Source organism: Puccinia triticina, chromosome 2A (assembly GCF_026914185.1).
Source record: "Puccinia triticina chromosome 2A, complete sequence".
Lineage (NCBI taxonomy): Eukaryota > Fungi > Basidiomycota > Pucciniomycetes > Pucciniales > Pucciniaceae > Puccinia > Puccinia triticina.
Genome location: NC_070559.1, coordinates 8889490 through 8905289, shown reverse-complemented (window position 1 = coordinate 8905289; position 15800 = coordinate 8889490). Strand labels below are relative to the sequence as shown.

General features: G+C 47.9%; 3 protein-coding genes across 3 annotated transcripts; all 3 read right to left on the bottom strand.

Annotated features, from left to right (window-relative positions):
- Nucleotides 1–403: 403 nt before the first annotated feature.
- Nucleotides 404–1255, bottom strand: PtA15_2A942 (uncharacterized protein; the record flags this gene model as incomplete). Its single annotated transcript, XM_053167015.1, has 2 exons — nt 404–1049; nt 1245–1255. 2 exons carry the CDS (start codon nt 1253–1255, stop codon nt 404–406), a joined length of 657 nt encoding a protein of 218 aa, XP_053018180.1.
- Nucleotides 1256–2570: 1315 nt separating this feature from the next.
- Nucleotides 2571–6228, bottom strand: PtA15_2A941 (uncharacterized protein; the record flags this gene model as incomplete). Its single annotated transcript, XM_053167014.1, has 4 exons — nt 2571–2735; nt 2807–3043; nt 3120–4002; nt 4076–6228. The coding sequence occupies 4 exons, from the start codon at nt 6226–6228 to the stop codon at nt 2571–2573; spliced, it is 3438 nt and encodes a 1145-aa protein (XP_053018179.1).
- A 4288-nt stretch (nt 6229–10516) lies between these two features.
- On the bottom strand, nt 10517–12105 carry PtA15_2A940 (uncharacterized protein; the record flags this gene model as incomplete). Its single annotated transcript, XM_053167013.1, has 5 exons — nt 10517–10560; nt 11313–11522; nt 11619–11802; nt 11872–11908; nt 11987–12105. The coding sequence occupies 5 exons, from the start codon at nt 12103–12105 to the stop codon at nt 10517–10519; spliced, it is 594 nt and encodes a 197-aa protein (XP_053018178.1).
- Between the last annotated feature and the right edge of the window lie 3695 nt (nt 12106–15800).

Here is a 15800-nt window from a genome sequence, read left to right as displayed (position 1 = left end):
TAGTCCACTCCTGGGGCCCCGTGATGGATGGCCCGTGCCCACTGCCACAAGTTATTCGTGTAGATCGGAATCAAGGCCTTGGACGAATTGAGCGGGTCTTTAATCCGGAGGTTCTCGGTGTTCCCACCGTACTTCGCGATAATGTGCGCTGTCAGGTCGCCCACAATCTGTATTACCTCAGCTGAGTCTACATCGGCCTTTGGCTGAGGAGGCAGTCAGCATCCAAAACCAGCGATGAACGTAAGTAGACCGTAAAGACCGTAAGGATGACTTACGTTCATCACCAAGCAAGTCGCCTTACGTTGCAGCGCCAGGCGTGTTTCCTCTGGCGCATGAATAAGGGCCAGGTTTTCGTCTTGAGCTCGCACCTTTGGGGAAAGGTTACAAAAGTCAGCCCATCCAATCAAAAGCTCCAAATGAGAAAGAGTGATCTCACCGCAGCAGCCTGCTTCTCCAGGACTGATGGGTCCTGCATGGTGATTTTCACTTTGACCTCATTCCCGGGGTTGCGAGCTACCTCCGTCACGAAGTTCGACCATTCTTCCTCGGATGTGACTGCCGTGTTGCGGGCGACTCCGAAAACACGATTGTTGTGGATCGTGCACCGCCACTGGATCTTATTGCCCTCCAACTCCAACTTCCTCAAATGCGTGCAGACATGTTCGCGATTGACCGACACCCTCATGATGAAATCTCGTTTGAACAAGTCAAACAAGTAGTCCGAGAGGTGGACCATCCAGGTAATGACGCCTGCGTGGCCTAACTTTGACCATTCGGGCACGGCCGGCGTCGGTTTCCCCTTCTGAGCTAGGGCGATCTCATGGGCAACCGAAGGGGCAAAAACCGCAAATTCAAGGATGATTGCCCTTGGAGGGCCCTTGAATTTGGACGCGGCGGATTCCTTTGATTGCTGCTGGCGTGGTGGGTGGGCGGGAGAGGCGACCTGGGAGCGCGGCGGCGAGGAGTGGGGTTGCGGCTGCAAGTTGGGCGGTACTTGGGGTGGTTGTGGATACGCATGCAGCGGCTGTGGTCGCGGGGCAGGCGCCTGGCTGTTGGGTAGCCCGTGATTTGGGGAAGGAAGGGGCTGGGTTTGCGATTGCAACGGGAACGCCTGCGTTTGCAACTGGTCGAATAGCACGTACGATCTTGAGTCGGGTACATCGCCCAGAGACGGCCCCAAGTAGGATTCTTGGGTGCCGCTGGGCTCGTTTGCAAAGGGGAGTGGCGGGATTCGTGAGTCAAACTGGTGGTCCATCGGCCGTTGATACCTGAGCGTGTGAGATCCCCAGGGGATGTCAGCCGGAGGATGAAGAATAACAAAGTTCCAAATTTACATACCTGCAAAGCGGGCAAATGCTCTGCTGCGGGGTGTTTGACTGATCTCGGCTGGTCCAATGGTTTCGGGCCTGGGGGGAGGGTGCAGAGGTCGGTGGGTCAGCCAAAGCCAGGAAGGAGAGACGAGGGAGGGATTGAGAAACTCACAACGGGCTGAGTGGGGGGGGGGGGGGGGATTTGGGGGGCTGGGGGATCGAGGATGGCTGGGGTGGGTGCGGCCGGAATGGGGGGGGGATATGGTGCCGGCATCGGGGGGTGGGGGGTATGGAAACCACAGAGAGATACAGGTCCTGTATCTCTCTGTGGCTTTGTTTGGGTGTGGCTTTTTCTGAGCCTGGGGGTCGGATTTTCAGACCCCCCAAACGCAAGCTTTTTCGTATCTGCTGTGACCATGAGGTGAACTCATTGAATGGTGCCACAGATCTGTATTCACTGTGGTGACTGCAGTTATTTTCACATCCGACACACTTCAAAGTTCAACACTTATCCATCCCAGCGTGTTAAGAACTTCCGAGATATTTGTCTGAGGGAGTTAGATCCCGCGCTACCAACCTCATATAAGTTTATTGCCACATCTTACACGGCAATACATTGTATGCGGCCAATTATTTCTTGAAAAGATCGCCCAAACACATATTTATGTATCCATTTCTTGGTCATGTTGGGACCCCGGTCACCATGAAAGCAAAAAGGGAATTCCAATCAATTGAAGCATGCTTTGGTCGGTGTTCCTCTCATGCAGAAAAGAGAAAAAGAGAAAGAACGACAAACGACGGTACGTATCCAAGCACAGAAGACGGAAAAAACAACAACAAAGATCTGAGAAAGAGAGATAATCAGAGGATAAAACTGTTTCCGAGAGCAGACAAGGTATGTATATGTATGTATGTGTGTCTATGTGGGTGTGGGTATGTATCAAAACAACAAACTTGGATTAAAGCGATAAAAGGAAGATCCGAAATGAATGTTTGAGTGCTGAACGACGAAAGGACGAAAGGAGAGAGGGAGAGAGAGAGAGAGAGAGATGAATGGATTAGATAAGCTCTCTGGTCGGAGTATGTACAAGGTCATTTCTACATTAGATTAATGATCTGATAGTTTATTTTTGGGGAGGGTATATAACACAGAACGTGTTGGGATGATCCGAAGGCACTAAAGCAATTGAAGCGTCGGGATCTAGACTGAGGGTATACATATGTCATCAAGGCACACACAGCCAGCAAGCAGAGGACGGTTCAGTGGGAGTGAGAGTGTGAGCCGGCCCGAGAGCGCGACGATTGGCGCGCTTCAAAGGCATCAATGATCCGCGGGATTCTCTGGGTCACCGTCGGTCGGGGCCAATGCTGAGAGGAATCGGTGTGGGACGCGATAGAACCCGATTCGGCCGATCTTGTTTCCTCCTAATTATTGGCAAGAGAAAGATAAGGGGGCTTAGGAGAGGTTGTTGCAGCAACTGATCAAGTCAACTCACTCTATCCTCTACACCGTCCAAGGTTGGCTCATTGGGTTCCAGTCTGGATCGTGCTATCGGCGCTCTTCGCGGACCAGCATATCCCGCTAGGATTTCGTCGATTAAGCCTGATCGTTTGACGACTGTGGGGGATGTGCTTTCCCCGGCTTGTTCATCTGAGGGTTGCTTCGATTTGATTATATGATCATCATAGTCTTGAATCAGACTCCGACGTGGCGATGCGGGTACTTGATAAAACTGAGGTGAGTCAACTGGGAGTCAGTAATCCGACCTCGCGGGGTTTTTTGTTAAAATTGCTCATAGGCACACTTACGAGATCGGCTTGGTTGATAGGCTTGTCAGGGTCGATGGCCGAATGAGTAGACCCACTTCCACCCGAGTGAGAAGAATTGCGAGCCTCATTCAGAGAATCCATGAACGTTTTGGCCGGTTGAGCATCTCCCCCGGCGTGGCTTTGAGAGATTTGTGGTGTAGAAGTCAGATATATGGCTGAGAGAGGTGGCCTGTTGGGCGTCAAAGCGGCTGTCTGATCCCGATCTTCCCGATCAATCCAGGGCACACTCACACCAAATGAGCAAGGCCGACTAGAAACCTGTGAGAAGAATCCACTGTATCTATGGGCACTGTCAACGGGCGATTCACAAGTGGGAGAAGTCGGATAAACCGACGAAAAACTTTGGCTCCTGATTCGCTCAGGAGGCTCAAATAGGAGGCCAGTGGTGGGAGCGGAGTTCGGCATGATCGCATCGGCACTTGGGTCTGGGGGAGTGAGGGGTGACGCCGATCTGCGGACCAGTCTGACGGAGGGGGGCATTGGGAACTCGGGGCCGGTTTTTTCAGAGGGCGTTGCAGGAGATAGATGAGCCACCATCGAGTCGTTCGTACTCCGTTTGGTTCCCGCAAAAGAATTTTGACTCGAGCTATTTGTAGATGTTACTGGAGTGGGATTGCGCCTCCGGGGTGGTGGAGGCAGTGCCACGACAGTCGCAAGGCGCGGCTCGATAAACCGAGGAAGCGAATATAAGGGGCCCTTTGGTAATGGTTCTGACAGCTCATTGGCAGCGGCGGAATCCGGGCGGGAAGACGTGAAGGTGTTATCAGGAACTTCAATGGTGGCACATATTGACTTGTGGAGCTCTTTGGGAGAAGTAACACAGCGAACAGGCCGGATACTCGAGTCAACCGATAATAGATTCCTGGAATGGAATAGAAAACATCAATTTATGATTCCCTCCACACAGTCGATGGAATAAAAGGTGAACTACGAACTCTGGGGGGTAGGAGGGCGTGTCTTTCGCGACGTCGGAAGCGGGGGGGAACATGGCATCGATTAGTGTTTGAGGTATTGAAAGGCTGGTTTGAGAGGTGGGATCCTCTGCGGGCCACGGCCGATGGATATGAGAAAGCAATCCTGGAGAATCCTTGTATGCAAGATCTCCAGAAAACCCGGTTGTATGATCGCCGGAAAACCCAGTTGAGTCTTTCATCGAGTTGGGTGGCGATGGTAGCTGGAGATGAATCCGGCGCAAGTCGGGCACAGAGCGAGATCTACGCCGGAATGTTCTTTGCTGCTGGGAACTGTCAGTGGGTAGAACGATACGATAGCCGCGCTGAGAATCGCCATTTCTCGGGAAATCAGCCGCTGCCTGATGCCGAATGACTCGGGACGACGCCGCGGAGCGAAGGATTGACTGGGATGGGTGATGTGAGGGCGAAAAAATCTCAGGTCTGTAGGGAGTTATTGCGCCAGTGGATTGTGATTGGCTCGAGCTGATACATGGAAGGCGTTGCAGAGGGCCATCACTGATCTCTAGGGGACTACTCGGCTGACAGCTGATCAGCTTGCTCAGCACCTTCTCATTTGTCGAGCCAGCTTTTTGAAAGTTTGTGAAATCAAACCTGCCGCGCTTGTTTGATCCTGCCTTGGTCTGGTTGTTTTTTTTAGGGCGTGACGATGGAGCTTCGGTGCGGCCCTGCTCGGCATCGGACGCCGAGGCGACACGGCGACGACCGTTCTGAGGTTTGAGAGTACTACTCCCCTTGGCACCTGTAGGTAAACACAACGCGAGACAATCTACTGAGAAGTCTGCCTCAGCTTGTGCCTTCCAAAGTTTGCGTTCGAGCCTGGATATGTAAATCTCGGCCCAAACCTCATGGGCGCTGATATTTTCTGTCTTTGAATTCCAATACCGTTCTTTGAGTTCTTCTGTCTGCATATCAGACGCGGTCGGGGGCGTCGTGTATGGGAAAAAAACAGCGGGACAGGTCTCGGTGGCTGGTTTCGTATGATTTTCACCACGCTTGCGGTCGCCCACAGATTGTTGAGTGACGTTAGGTGTTGCTAGGGTCACTTCCAGGCGGGGCTTCGGCAGGGCATATTTACAAAACGACTTCCCAGATGGCTCGAAGGAAACCCCTGGCTCGAGCGTTTCTCGAGCTCTGCTTGCAGTCACATCCTGTTTGGGCGACGGCGGAGGATTGACGGGGGCGATCTGGCGGGGATGTGACTGCTGAGGCTGCGGATGGTACGCGTCCTGGTCGGCTAGTCGGTTGGAGCCGGGGTGACAAGTTGCCCGGGTCTGAAACGGATGATTCGCGATGAGGGGCTGAGGACCTGATGTACCTGCAGGCGTTTCGTGTGGTACCCGATCAGAAGCTGTTGTGAGCTGTGTGGTGTTGGTCTGCTCTGGTAGTGTTTGCGGATCGATCTGGGGTTGGTCATTCACAATGGGCTTGACTCGTAAGGGATTCAAGAGCGAAGGGATCGATGAGCCTTGAGAGAGGGAGCGCGGTAGATCGGATGTTGCTCCGGTGTGGTTAGACGAGCCATGCAATGAGCTTAGCTTGGTCGAGCTGTCTTTGGAAGGATGATGTAGCGGGAAGCCGAATGGATGGTTTGTGGACTGTGAGATTGGCGCCAAGCCCAAGCTGGTGACGATCGACCGCGGTTCCTGGTTGTCGCGCCGGGTGCGGGTGGGGGCGATGAGTGAGGGGATCTCGAGTTGATTGAGTGTAGGCGTCGAGGGCCGGCCGATAGAGGAGAAGGGATGATTGGATTCGGAGGATGGGCAGTCAGACAGGTTCTTTCTGTGGGTTCTTTGGAAGGTTGAGGTGTTTGAGGAGGAGTGGGTAGACAGGTTCCTTGTGTGGATTCTTTGGAAGGTTGACGGGCTAGGGTGGGTTCCATGCTGGGTTAGCGAGCGCTGACGGGAGGGTAGTTGTTTGAACAGACGCGAGTGATTGAGGGTGGTCGAGAGGAGATGTCCGGCCGAGCCATGTTTTGGGCGGAATGGAGATTCGCCAATCCCGCCGACCGGTCTGGCAGCCGTGAGCGAGGGCGAGGATTGGAGCAGATCGGGGGAGGAGGACTTCTGGAAGGATAAAGGGTTTGCCGAGGAGAGCTGGGGTTGGTTTGAGCTCATAAGATGATGGGGGTGGGCCCAGACGGGTGGTTGTATGTGCTGGGCGGGGTTAAGGCTGACTGCGGAGTGCCGACGAGCGCGCCAGGATGCTGGTTTGTGTTCATGGGCCAGACTGGAGAGAGAGGCTGAGCTGGGGGCCAGATGGACGGAGGATGGGCGGTGGAAGCGGAGTGGCTGGAGGAGTGCGGAAGCCGAGCGGGATGGGTGGGGGAGGGCGGATGCGAGACAGCTGGGCGGGACAGGTGGCTTGGGCGCGGGGGGCGAGGAGGATGGGCTGGTGATCTGGACGGAGGGGGGTGCTCGGGACGATCGGCGGGAAGAGTGGGGGGTGCTGATGCGGGAATGGCGGAGGCTGGAGGCGGGCGAGTCTGAGTGGTGGGCGGCGCTGGCGGGAGGACTGCTGAGGGTGGATTGGGTGGAGCCGGCTCGGCGCGGGAGGCCAGCCGCCGGGAGGAGGGCAGGGGGTGCGTGGGGCGGGCTGGGGGGGCTCAGCTGGGGCGTGCAGGAGTAGAAGGAGCAGGAGGACTGGTCGGAGTCGGCGGGCAGAGGCGGGGGCTGCTGGCAGTTGCTGGGCGCATGGAGTGGGTGTTGCTGCTGTTGCTGGATGGGCTGGGGCTGGTAGGGGCAGGCTGGGATGGGATGGGCAGGAGTGGTTAGCGTGTGTGTGCGATGAGAGGGAAGCTCGCTCCCACCCAGATCAGGGGAAAGATTACATATCTGGGGGAGCTTGGTGGGAGTCCCCTGCCAGCCATGGGAGTCTTCTCCAGCGGAGGCGGGCTCGTGAGAAGCACTGACCTGCTGGGCGCCCCTCGGCCTCACTGTCCGGCTGGGAGTGGGGAGTGTGCGAGCGAGCGGGGCTCGGGGAGCCGGCCGAGTCCGCCAGCGGGTAGAAATACTCGAGGAGCTGGGGGCAGAAGGAGGCAGTCAGTTGACAGTTCGGGGCTGGCTGCTGCTCGAGGGCGGCTCCCATCGTACATATTTACCTTGACTAGATCCATCGCACTCTCCGGGCGTTGGCAGGAGGAAATGTTACAAGAAATGGGGGGAATCGCCGGCCGGAAGTATCGAGGACTGCAGGTTGTTATACACAACAGGGCGTGCTCCCCTCGGGAATCTGAGATTCGGTGGGATTCCGAATCGGGAAGGAAACATCGGCTGCTCCGGAGCTACATAGCACGTCACTTCGTTCTAAGCGAGAGGGTTCATCCATCAGCGGAGAGAAGAGAGCACATCTTCTTTTATATGTATGTCACCCCAGCAAGCTGCAGACTCACCGAGAGACATTATATTTATTTTTTACTCTCACATTTATAAGTAACACAACTGCAGTTCTGCCTCGATCTGCACGCTTGTCTCAAATATTATTCATTGACTGTAATCTTGCCTGTCCATTCGCCAATCAAGCTCACGACCAGCGCTCGGTGAATAAATCATTCCCAGCCTCACAAGCTTCCAAACTGGCCGGCTGCATATTTACATACATCCAGCATGCATTTGGATACACAACACTGGCGGCCACATCCAGACTCCGCTTACCGTGAAGAATTAAAGGAGAGTGCCCCGCTGTTCTCTGGGTTGTGGAAGCTGTGTGGCCCAGCTGGTCCGGCCAGTCCATTCCCTCCGGATTCCGCAACGATCATCCTGATACATACATAGCCGGCTCGCAGCTCCCGATCTATCGCTTCCCAGCCTGGCCAGCTAATCGAACCGAACCACTTCAGCGGACCTTGCTCGACCGAGCAGCCATCTAAATATTCAAGAAGCTGCTGCTCACCTCTCAAGGCTTTCTCCACCATCGATCAGCTCATGGGCCCCGCAATCGGCCCGCCTGGCTACATATTTCTCTATCGATCCTGATCGTCGACCTCGACAGCCCGGTCAACAACAGGGTGGATAAACTTCCCGTCCACCCTCGCAGATCTCGGTTGAGGCACGGAAATCTAGCTTTTGAGGCTCTCAAGTCATTGCTGGGGGGGGGGGGGGGGACTAGATCTTGACGAGAAGTCGTCCACTCTTCAAAATCAAATCAATTTCAAAGAGACGTGTTTTGCTTGAAGTTCTTTCTTCAAGTCCTTTGACGCTTAAACTCAAACCTCTCTTCAGCTGTTAATTTGCTCCACTTTCCCTCATAGTTTCCGACAAAGTAAACATCCAGAGGAATAAAGGTGGGTACACAACAAATGTCAAACGAAAGCAAAACACAGATTTATGCTAGAGTAGCTGGGCACGCATCGGCCACAAATAACAAAGCAACAGCAAGCAATGAATTGCAAAATTATAATCATATGTGTACGTGTATTTAGAACACAGCGTTTAAACTGAAACTATCCTGCTCAAATACACCTCTCTGTTTAGCTTCATCGAGAGACTGGAGTATATAAAACCTCAACCCAACACATAGCAGAAATGAGAAGAGATCTGATCAAGAGATCAATGACATCTCACTTTGGAACATCCAAAAGTTTTGGTCCAAATCGTTGTAGATAACTTGCACGTGTTTTTCCAAAGATTTTTGAAGAAATTGCACAGCTTCATCCACCAGTCCGAAACGTAGGATCCAATCGACTTGCGCTTGCTTGAAGTGTAAGCACCCTTGGGTTTATTTTGCTCCCACTTATCTGAGATGTGGAATCCGATCGGCTTCCGGCTATTAGACCATTGCTTTTGCAATATGGCAACATCTACCAAGTTCCAGCCAGGTTCAGAAGGATGCTTGCCGCCTTTGTCCGCTTTCTTGAGCGCAAATTCTATCAAGTACTTCTTCTCGCTTTGCCGAAGATTGCCGTATGATATCTGCAAGACTTCATCCAACGTACTAGTTTTCATCATCATTGTAAGTTCACATAATAGTTTCTTGAGATCAAAACTTGTTTCCTTAAATTTGAGATAAAATATGAATGATCAACTTACCGCTCTCGAAACTTATGAATCAAGTAGTCTTCAATTTTTGTTTTACTCTCCCCTGACGCAATGTCTGTGACAAATGGATTGCTCAAGCTAGAATATAAGAAAATCAATACTAGATCAGATAATTAAGTAATTTGGAGCCATTAGGCCTACATAGGCCCCTAGTGGGCAGAGGGTGATGAGACAAGGATAAAAAAAAGGCTTTGAAAACTTAAGAGACAGGATATGGGAAAGGCAGGTGAGAAAAAATTAAATATACACACTCTTTAACATCAATTGTAAGCCACCTTAAGGCTTCTGAGACTAGTATTGAGATAGGGAGATGTTGAAAAGGCCTCCGTTCAACAGCATCCCAATAATATTTCCTGGGAAAAGTATGAATCAATATAGGAGCAAGTATCGGGAGGAACAACCTTGGTAGAAGGCCAAAAATTGCTTTCAAATTGTTAAAATTGAACTAACGCCATCCATCTTGAAAAGAGGGGCATGAATCCTGGGCGGATTCTCATCACCCTTGGTGCAAGAAACATAAATGTTTTTAAAGACCTAAAATTTGTTCATATTTTCATATCATGTTACTTTTATTTCTATTTTTGGATCAGTTACTCAACAGCTCTGTATAAACTTACACCATTTCCTCAGAGTCTTCAATGTCAGGTTTTGGGTATGAAGCATATTTTGAAGGTCTTTGCTGCTTTGTTTTTGTTTTTGCTTTTTGCTGGTCAGTTTCTGGTTCTTCATATGTTTTTTGAAAGGGTTGGGGAGAAAGTGATGCAGGAAGTATACCCATACTCAGTGTTGTATAACTATAACCCAATATTTGTGATCCTATTTGGGTGACAACTTGCCTTTGTTTTTCCCGGGTACTCTTTGTGCTTCAACTTTGGACCCCCTGGAATCAGAATCAGAAACTGTGAAATCATTTTTGACAAAATTTTCCCTTTCTGAGTTTGCATGCAATCTTGTGATATTCAGAAGTGTCTCCCTCAGCTCAAAATCATTTCTTTATATTTTCCACATTGACACACCTTTCTGCTGAGGTCCGTAGCAAATCGCTGCAGAAAAAGAATCCGTAAATTAGTTTTTGTGATTGACAGGCATCTTCACCTGAGAGCTTACTTACTCATGAGTAGCCCTGGTTGAGTGTGATATACTGAAATGCCAAAGGGAAATTGAAGGAGATAAACATGGAAAGAACACTTTTTTTTTTTGGAAAAGTTCCTTGAAAACTCACAGGGAAGCTGCTTCCTCCGTCCCCTTGAACCCAGTTCCATCAGACAAGCCTGCGTTAGAGCATTGCACTGGTGATGCGCTGATGAGTATCAGTAGCGTAGGACAAATGAACAGCGCGCTGGGGTGAATAATCATCAAAACTTGGATTTCAGGCAGTCGGATTCAAGTCGGAGGGATTAGGAGCAACAGAGCCTTCAAGACGGGTAGTAATTACAGCGCAGAATAAGTCCTTATCAAGCGTATACAGCAGCATCATTGAGTATGGCTTGGCTGTGGCAGCGAGTCTCATTGATTCAAGTACGACTCGGCTAAACGTGGTGCGGCATAACACGCAAAGGGTGCCAAAGATTGCGTACACACCTATTGGTTCAGACCGAGGTCGCTTTTGCAGTCAAAAGTGGATTGAGGACGTCTCAAACTTTACATCAGAGGTATTGGGAGCCTCCTCAGTTGTACTATTACAATGGGTTGAATATATAAGATGTGTAGAAAACTTCATCAGGAGCTACATTTGTGGGCATCATTTATTCACATTGGCATAGATTTACATAATGCTATTCTTTGTTCCCCCAGATGTAAGTCTTTGACATTGTTTGGTGCAGCTTTTTCTTGTTTGTATTCCACATCAGAAAAAATAAGAGCAGAGAGAAATGAGAAAAAAAAAGAAAAAAGAAGAAAAAAAAAGAAAAAAGAAGAAAAAAAATACTATTCAATCAAATGTTTACTTTTGAAGAATTTCCTCAAGTACCAAATTTGCCAAATTCCAGACGAAAGCAACACAGTTACGGTCAAAATGGCAAAATTCTTTACCCTGGCATTTGTAGATTCTGTTAAGATTTTTTGAGACAGGTTTGATTTTCCATTGAAAGGAGAAATAGATTGAGTGATTAGATCGCACAAGCAGAAGGAAAAAAAAAAAACAGAAGGGGAGTAGTGCTGCATACCGTTCGTGTCCCTCATCTTGGCTTCGCGCCGTTTCAAGTAATTCAGTTCTTCGACGATTTCTGTTACGATTCCTTCGAGTTTCCTCATCTCAACCTCTAGCCCGGATAATGATTCAGCCTTGGCGATCGCGTTGTAGTCAACAGCATCTGCACCAATGTCTACATCGAAATCGATACTCCGTTTTTGGGCTGGACGAGCGAGATGCACATCTTTTTGTTTGATTTGACCAATAAAAAAAATTAAGAGGCTGCGTAAGCTATCAGAACCCGATTTACAAGTCGAGAGTGGTAGGAATGATCAATCACGGGAGTCAAGGCGATTCGTAAAACAGACACCCAGATCGGCATCATTATGGGTAGTGATTGCTATTCGAGTCTCTCCTTGAAGGTCTTTTTTAGATTGGTAAACGTTCTTGTGGGTTGAGCCATCGATAACCTCGAGATCTACCTTCTGGTTATCCCCGTTTTCGATATTGGTTGAGATGACGACCTAGATGAAGGTGATATGAGTCAGACAGATCTGTGTCGGATCATGCTTCAGATGTGAGTGGAAGCTTACCAGAGTATCGGTCATGGCATAATACCATATACATTGTCTGATGATAGTTAGTTGATAATCGATCAGACCCCACATCTTGAATTTGACAGCCAGTTTCCAAATCCGTTCCACTCACGGTGCAGGTGAATGACTAGCGTGGAGATCGAATTTGATAGACCTAACGGTATTCGAGATCAGAGCAACAGCTAATGCCAGATTGGGCAGGTTTAACAGCCTACGATACTGAGCCAACATGGGAAGCTTTGAGTTTTGATTGCGTGGTGTGAGCGATATGAGAGCGAGATTGCAGAATTGAGTGGATGGTTACAAGTTGACGATGACGGGACGCGTGTGTATTAGACGGTATGTATTACATAATCAAGGTCACCCATATTGCATATCCAACATGACAAACAGGACCCAGGAAAGCCCCAATAGAACACAGAAACCAAAATCCCAATGTTTTTGAAAAATTCATACATTTTTGAAGCTCATTCATACATATTTTATGTGTAGGTTCAGAGCTTGGTCAAAAGATTCATACAAATTTTGTGTGCACGTTTTTTTTGCTGCTGTGAAGAAATACTCCCAGCAATAAGTACTTTTTTCAAGTAGTTCTGATGTCTGGGTCATCGGGTTACTACCACACTGGCAGTCACCTGGTGTTATTGCCATCAATGATGCTGCTTCCAAGGGGGGGGGGAGGGGAGAAAAAAAAATATGGATGCCAGACTGCTGTTGAGGGGGGGTTAGAGTCATCACTGCATCATCCCCTGATTCTCATATTGTGTTTTGTAAAATGCTTGGACAGATGGTCCTGTCAGCGGTGGGCAGATACGTTACTTTACGTTACAGCAGTTCAATTGGATAACATAAAATCTTTTTAGTTATCCAAATTAGGGGGTATCAAATATGACCAAACCCACCATTACCTAATCAACGGGTCTCACGCAATCCTTGATTGCAAAATCCTCAATTGCAAAAGCAAAAAAAGGTTCTTTTTTGGCCAGGGCCTGTCAAATATAAGACAAAAAAATACCTGTTCTCAACCAAATACATCTGATTTTGAAGTACAAATCAAATCATCCCAGCCAAAATATCATCCACACTCCAACCTCAACCACCCCGACTTCATTCGAATCTGTTTTTTCAAGGTAAGTTTTAACTCCACGTCAATTCAAAGTATACTTATACCTTTGATCCCATTGATCTCTTTCTCATCCTTCTTCATCATACCAACAGAATGGCCCAAAACAAATTTTTGGCAGCGAAGAAACCAACACAGAAGGAATCAAGGTCCTTCCTTAAGAACCGATTCCCAAAGAACAATTTGGGAGAGGTGGACAAAATCGCTACTACCCAAGGTCATCTGAAGCGAGAAGATTACCTTATCATAATCAACTGGCTCAGAGACAGGAAAAACTACATCGCTTGTTTTGGAGACGACAAGGCCCCTAAAGTTGGATGACCAGTTAAAGGGAAGATCAATGGTTACAAGTTAATGGCTATCAACCTTTGCAATCAGTCTCCCTCAAAAATCGATCTCACACCTCGACAAATGAAAGATCAATTCATGTCTTACCGGACGAAATACAAGAAGGCTCATACACAATCACTTTCTACTGGATTTGCTCTAACCCCCAACAATCAACAAGCTGGAATCAGTACAATTGCTGAGAAGCTTGACAGCATGTGTGCCCTTTATGCTGAAATGGATGACTTATTTGGTGATTGTCCAGATGTGACTCCTTGGTGTCGGAAAGATGCAGAGGATTCAAGTCATTCTTCTGAGGATCATTCAGATGACAAAAACCAAGACGGCTCTGACGGCTCCGATGAAGAGAAGCAATCAAACTCCTCCGCAATCAATCTATTGTTGAGAAGTCCAAAGAAGCATCAAAAAAATGGACCCAAACCAACCTCTGATGATGATAGCTCAATTGAGTATGTTGAGGAGAATTGAGTGAGTGTAAGCACACCTAAATCATTCATACAAATTGTTTTGTTTCATAACTAAACTGAATACAAATTGAAATTCTTAGAGCAAACATTCAGATCATTCAAATGAAAATAGAGGAGATCCAAAAGCTGTGGCAAGATTAGATGAACGTTTTTAATTGAAATCAAATTCACTGAAATAATGTTTACTGATACATGCTCCTGTCCAGCTTTCCAAGAAATTGTTTGTTCAACTATGTGATAGCCTTCCATCAGGCAAAAATGTTATTGACACCGGAAGAAATTCTAAAACAATCAATCCTCTCAAATCAATCTCAACAACACTTCACAAGATATTGGCCTGCAAGACAACAATGATTTGAACGACTCTCCATTGAAGGAAATGGGATCAAAGAGGAAGCGCAAGGAAATTTATAAATCAACTTCGACAGCTTTCACAAAACCTTCCCAAAAGCATGATTCCAATCAAAGTGAAGCTGCAAGCCCAACAAAGAAAACTGCAGCAAAGAAGAAGAAGTCCAGATCGTTCTGAGCTGCCGAGGTTGCAGTACACAATACAACTGATGAAGACTCCAGTCAACCTAAGAAACCAGCTTCAAGAAAGAAGAAGCACAAATCTTCTTCCACTGTTTTGACAGCTGCTGAGCTTGCCTTGGACGATTTGACAAATGACAACACATCTTCTGAAACTCCAAGGCCTAGTCCAAATAAAGGGAAACGCCAAGCTTCAAAATCAAAAAACATCAACCCTAAAAGCCAGTCTTGCCGAAGCAGTGTTCCTATTCCTTTTGTTGCCTATGAAGATTACACATTGAAGAGGGAAGCTGGTCCGTCATCCTATTGAATTTTTGTTTGGAATCATAATTGATGCAATTTTTTTGGATGTGTTTTTAGGCAAGTCTGAGGTTGCTTGAGAGAATCTAAACTTTGAGAAGATGAAGTATCATCTATTGATTGAAACTGATAGTAAAGGAATCTATTTGGATGAAAAGAAATTCAATCATACAAAGGAACTCAAGGTAAAAAAGTGGGATCACGGAATCAAGTTGGAGGAGAAGAAGTTGACCTTGGAGAAGGAGGAGAGGGACAAAGATTGAAAGTTTGAATTGGAAAAACTCGATTGCCAAGGTTCTCAAGAGAATAAGTCAAAGAAGATGGAGTTGTTTGCCAAGTTTTTAGATGCTGGAAAGTCTATAGATGAGATTGAGAGAATCACTAAGCTCTTGAACTAACTTGCATTTGTTGTTTTATGTGACTTGGATTTTGAATTAGTTGGATATTATTATCAACTTTGTCTTTATCATTTTCTTTGCTTTCCTCCGACTATCATGTGCAAAGCGGCTTTGCCGTATTGGAGAGTTGTGACAGGATCCGGGAAAGTTCCTATGGAGCACAGTAACAAAAATTTATGATTTTTTTGTCAAAAAGCAAAAGTACTACGCACCCCAGCTGTATGTATAGTCATTTTGACCAGTAAAAGTTACTCACCTCAAATGTATGATTTTTTTAGGGCAAGGGCCGGGGTAGTAACCAAAAATGTATTGCTGCTTGTTTGTTGGTTGGACATCAAGAGTGAATGTGATGCTATAGTGATGGGGTTCTTGGGCACAGTCCCAATTTACTCTCCCCCAATTCTGCCATACACAGCCCGGTGGCAACAGCCTTCCTGTGCCAAAGTGAAAATTATCATGATGATCTTATTTCACAGTGTGAGGCAAACACAAAATAATTGCAATCACGGAATGCCATGATTTTTGCACAGAAACAGGACCAGCTGGCAGCAGTGGGCAGATATGTTCTCCAAATGGATAACTCTGAGTGTAATGTAACCTTTACCGTTGTGGTGGCCCATTTTGTTGACAGCTAGTCAGAAGCAGTTCCCTCGCCACCAGCAAGATCAGCTCTACTCTCAAGACCCTCAAGATTTCAAGATCATCAAGACTTCATTCTTCAAGATCCTCAATATTCAACCTTCTTCAAGACTTCAAGAT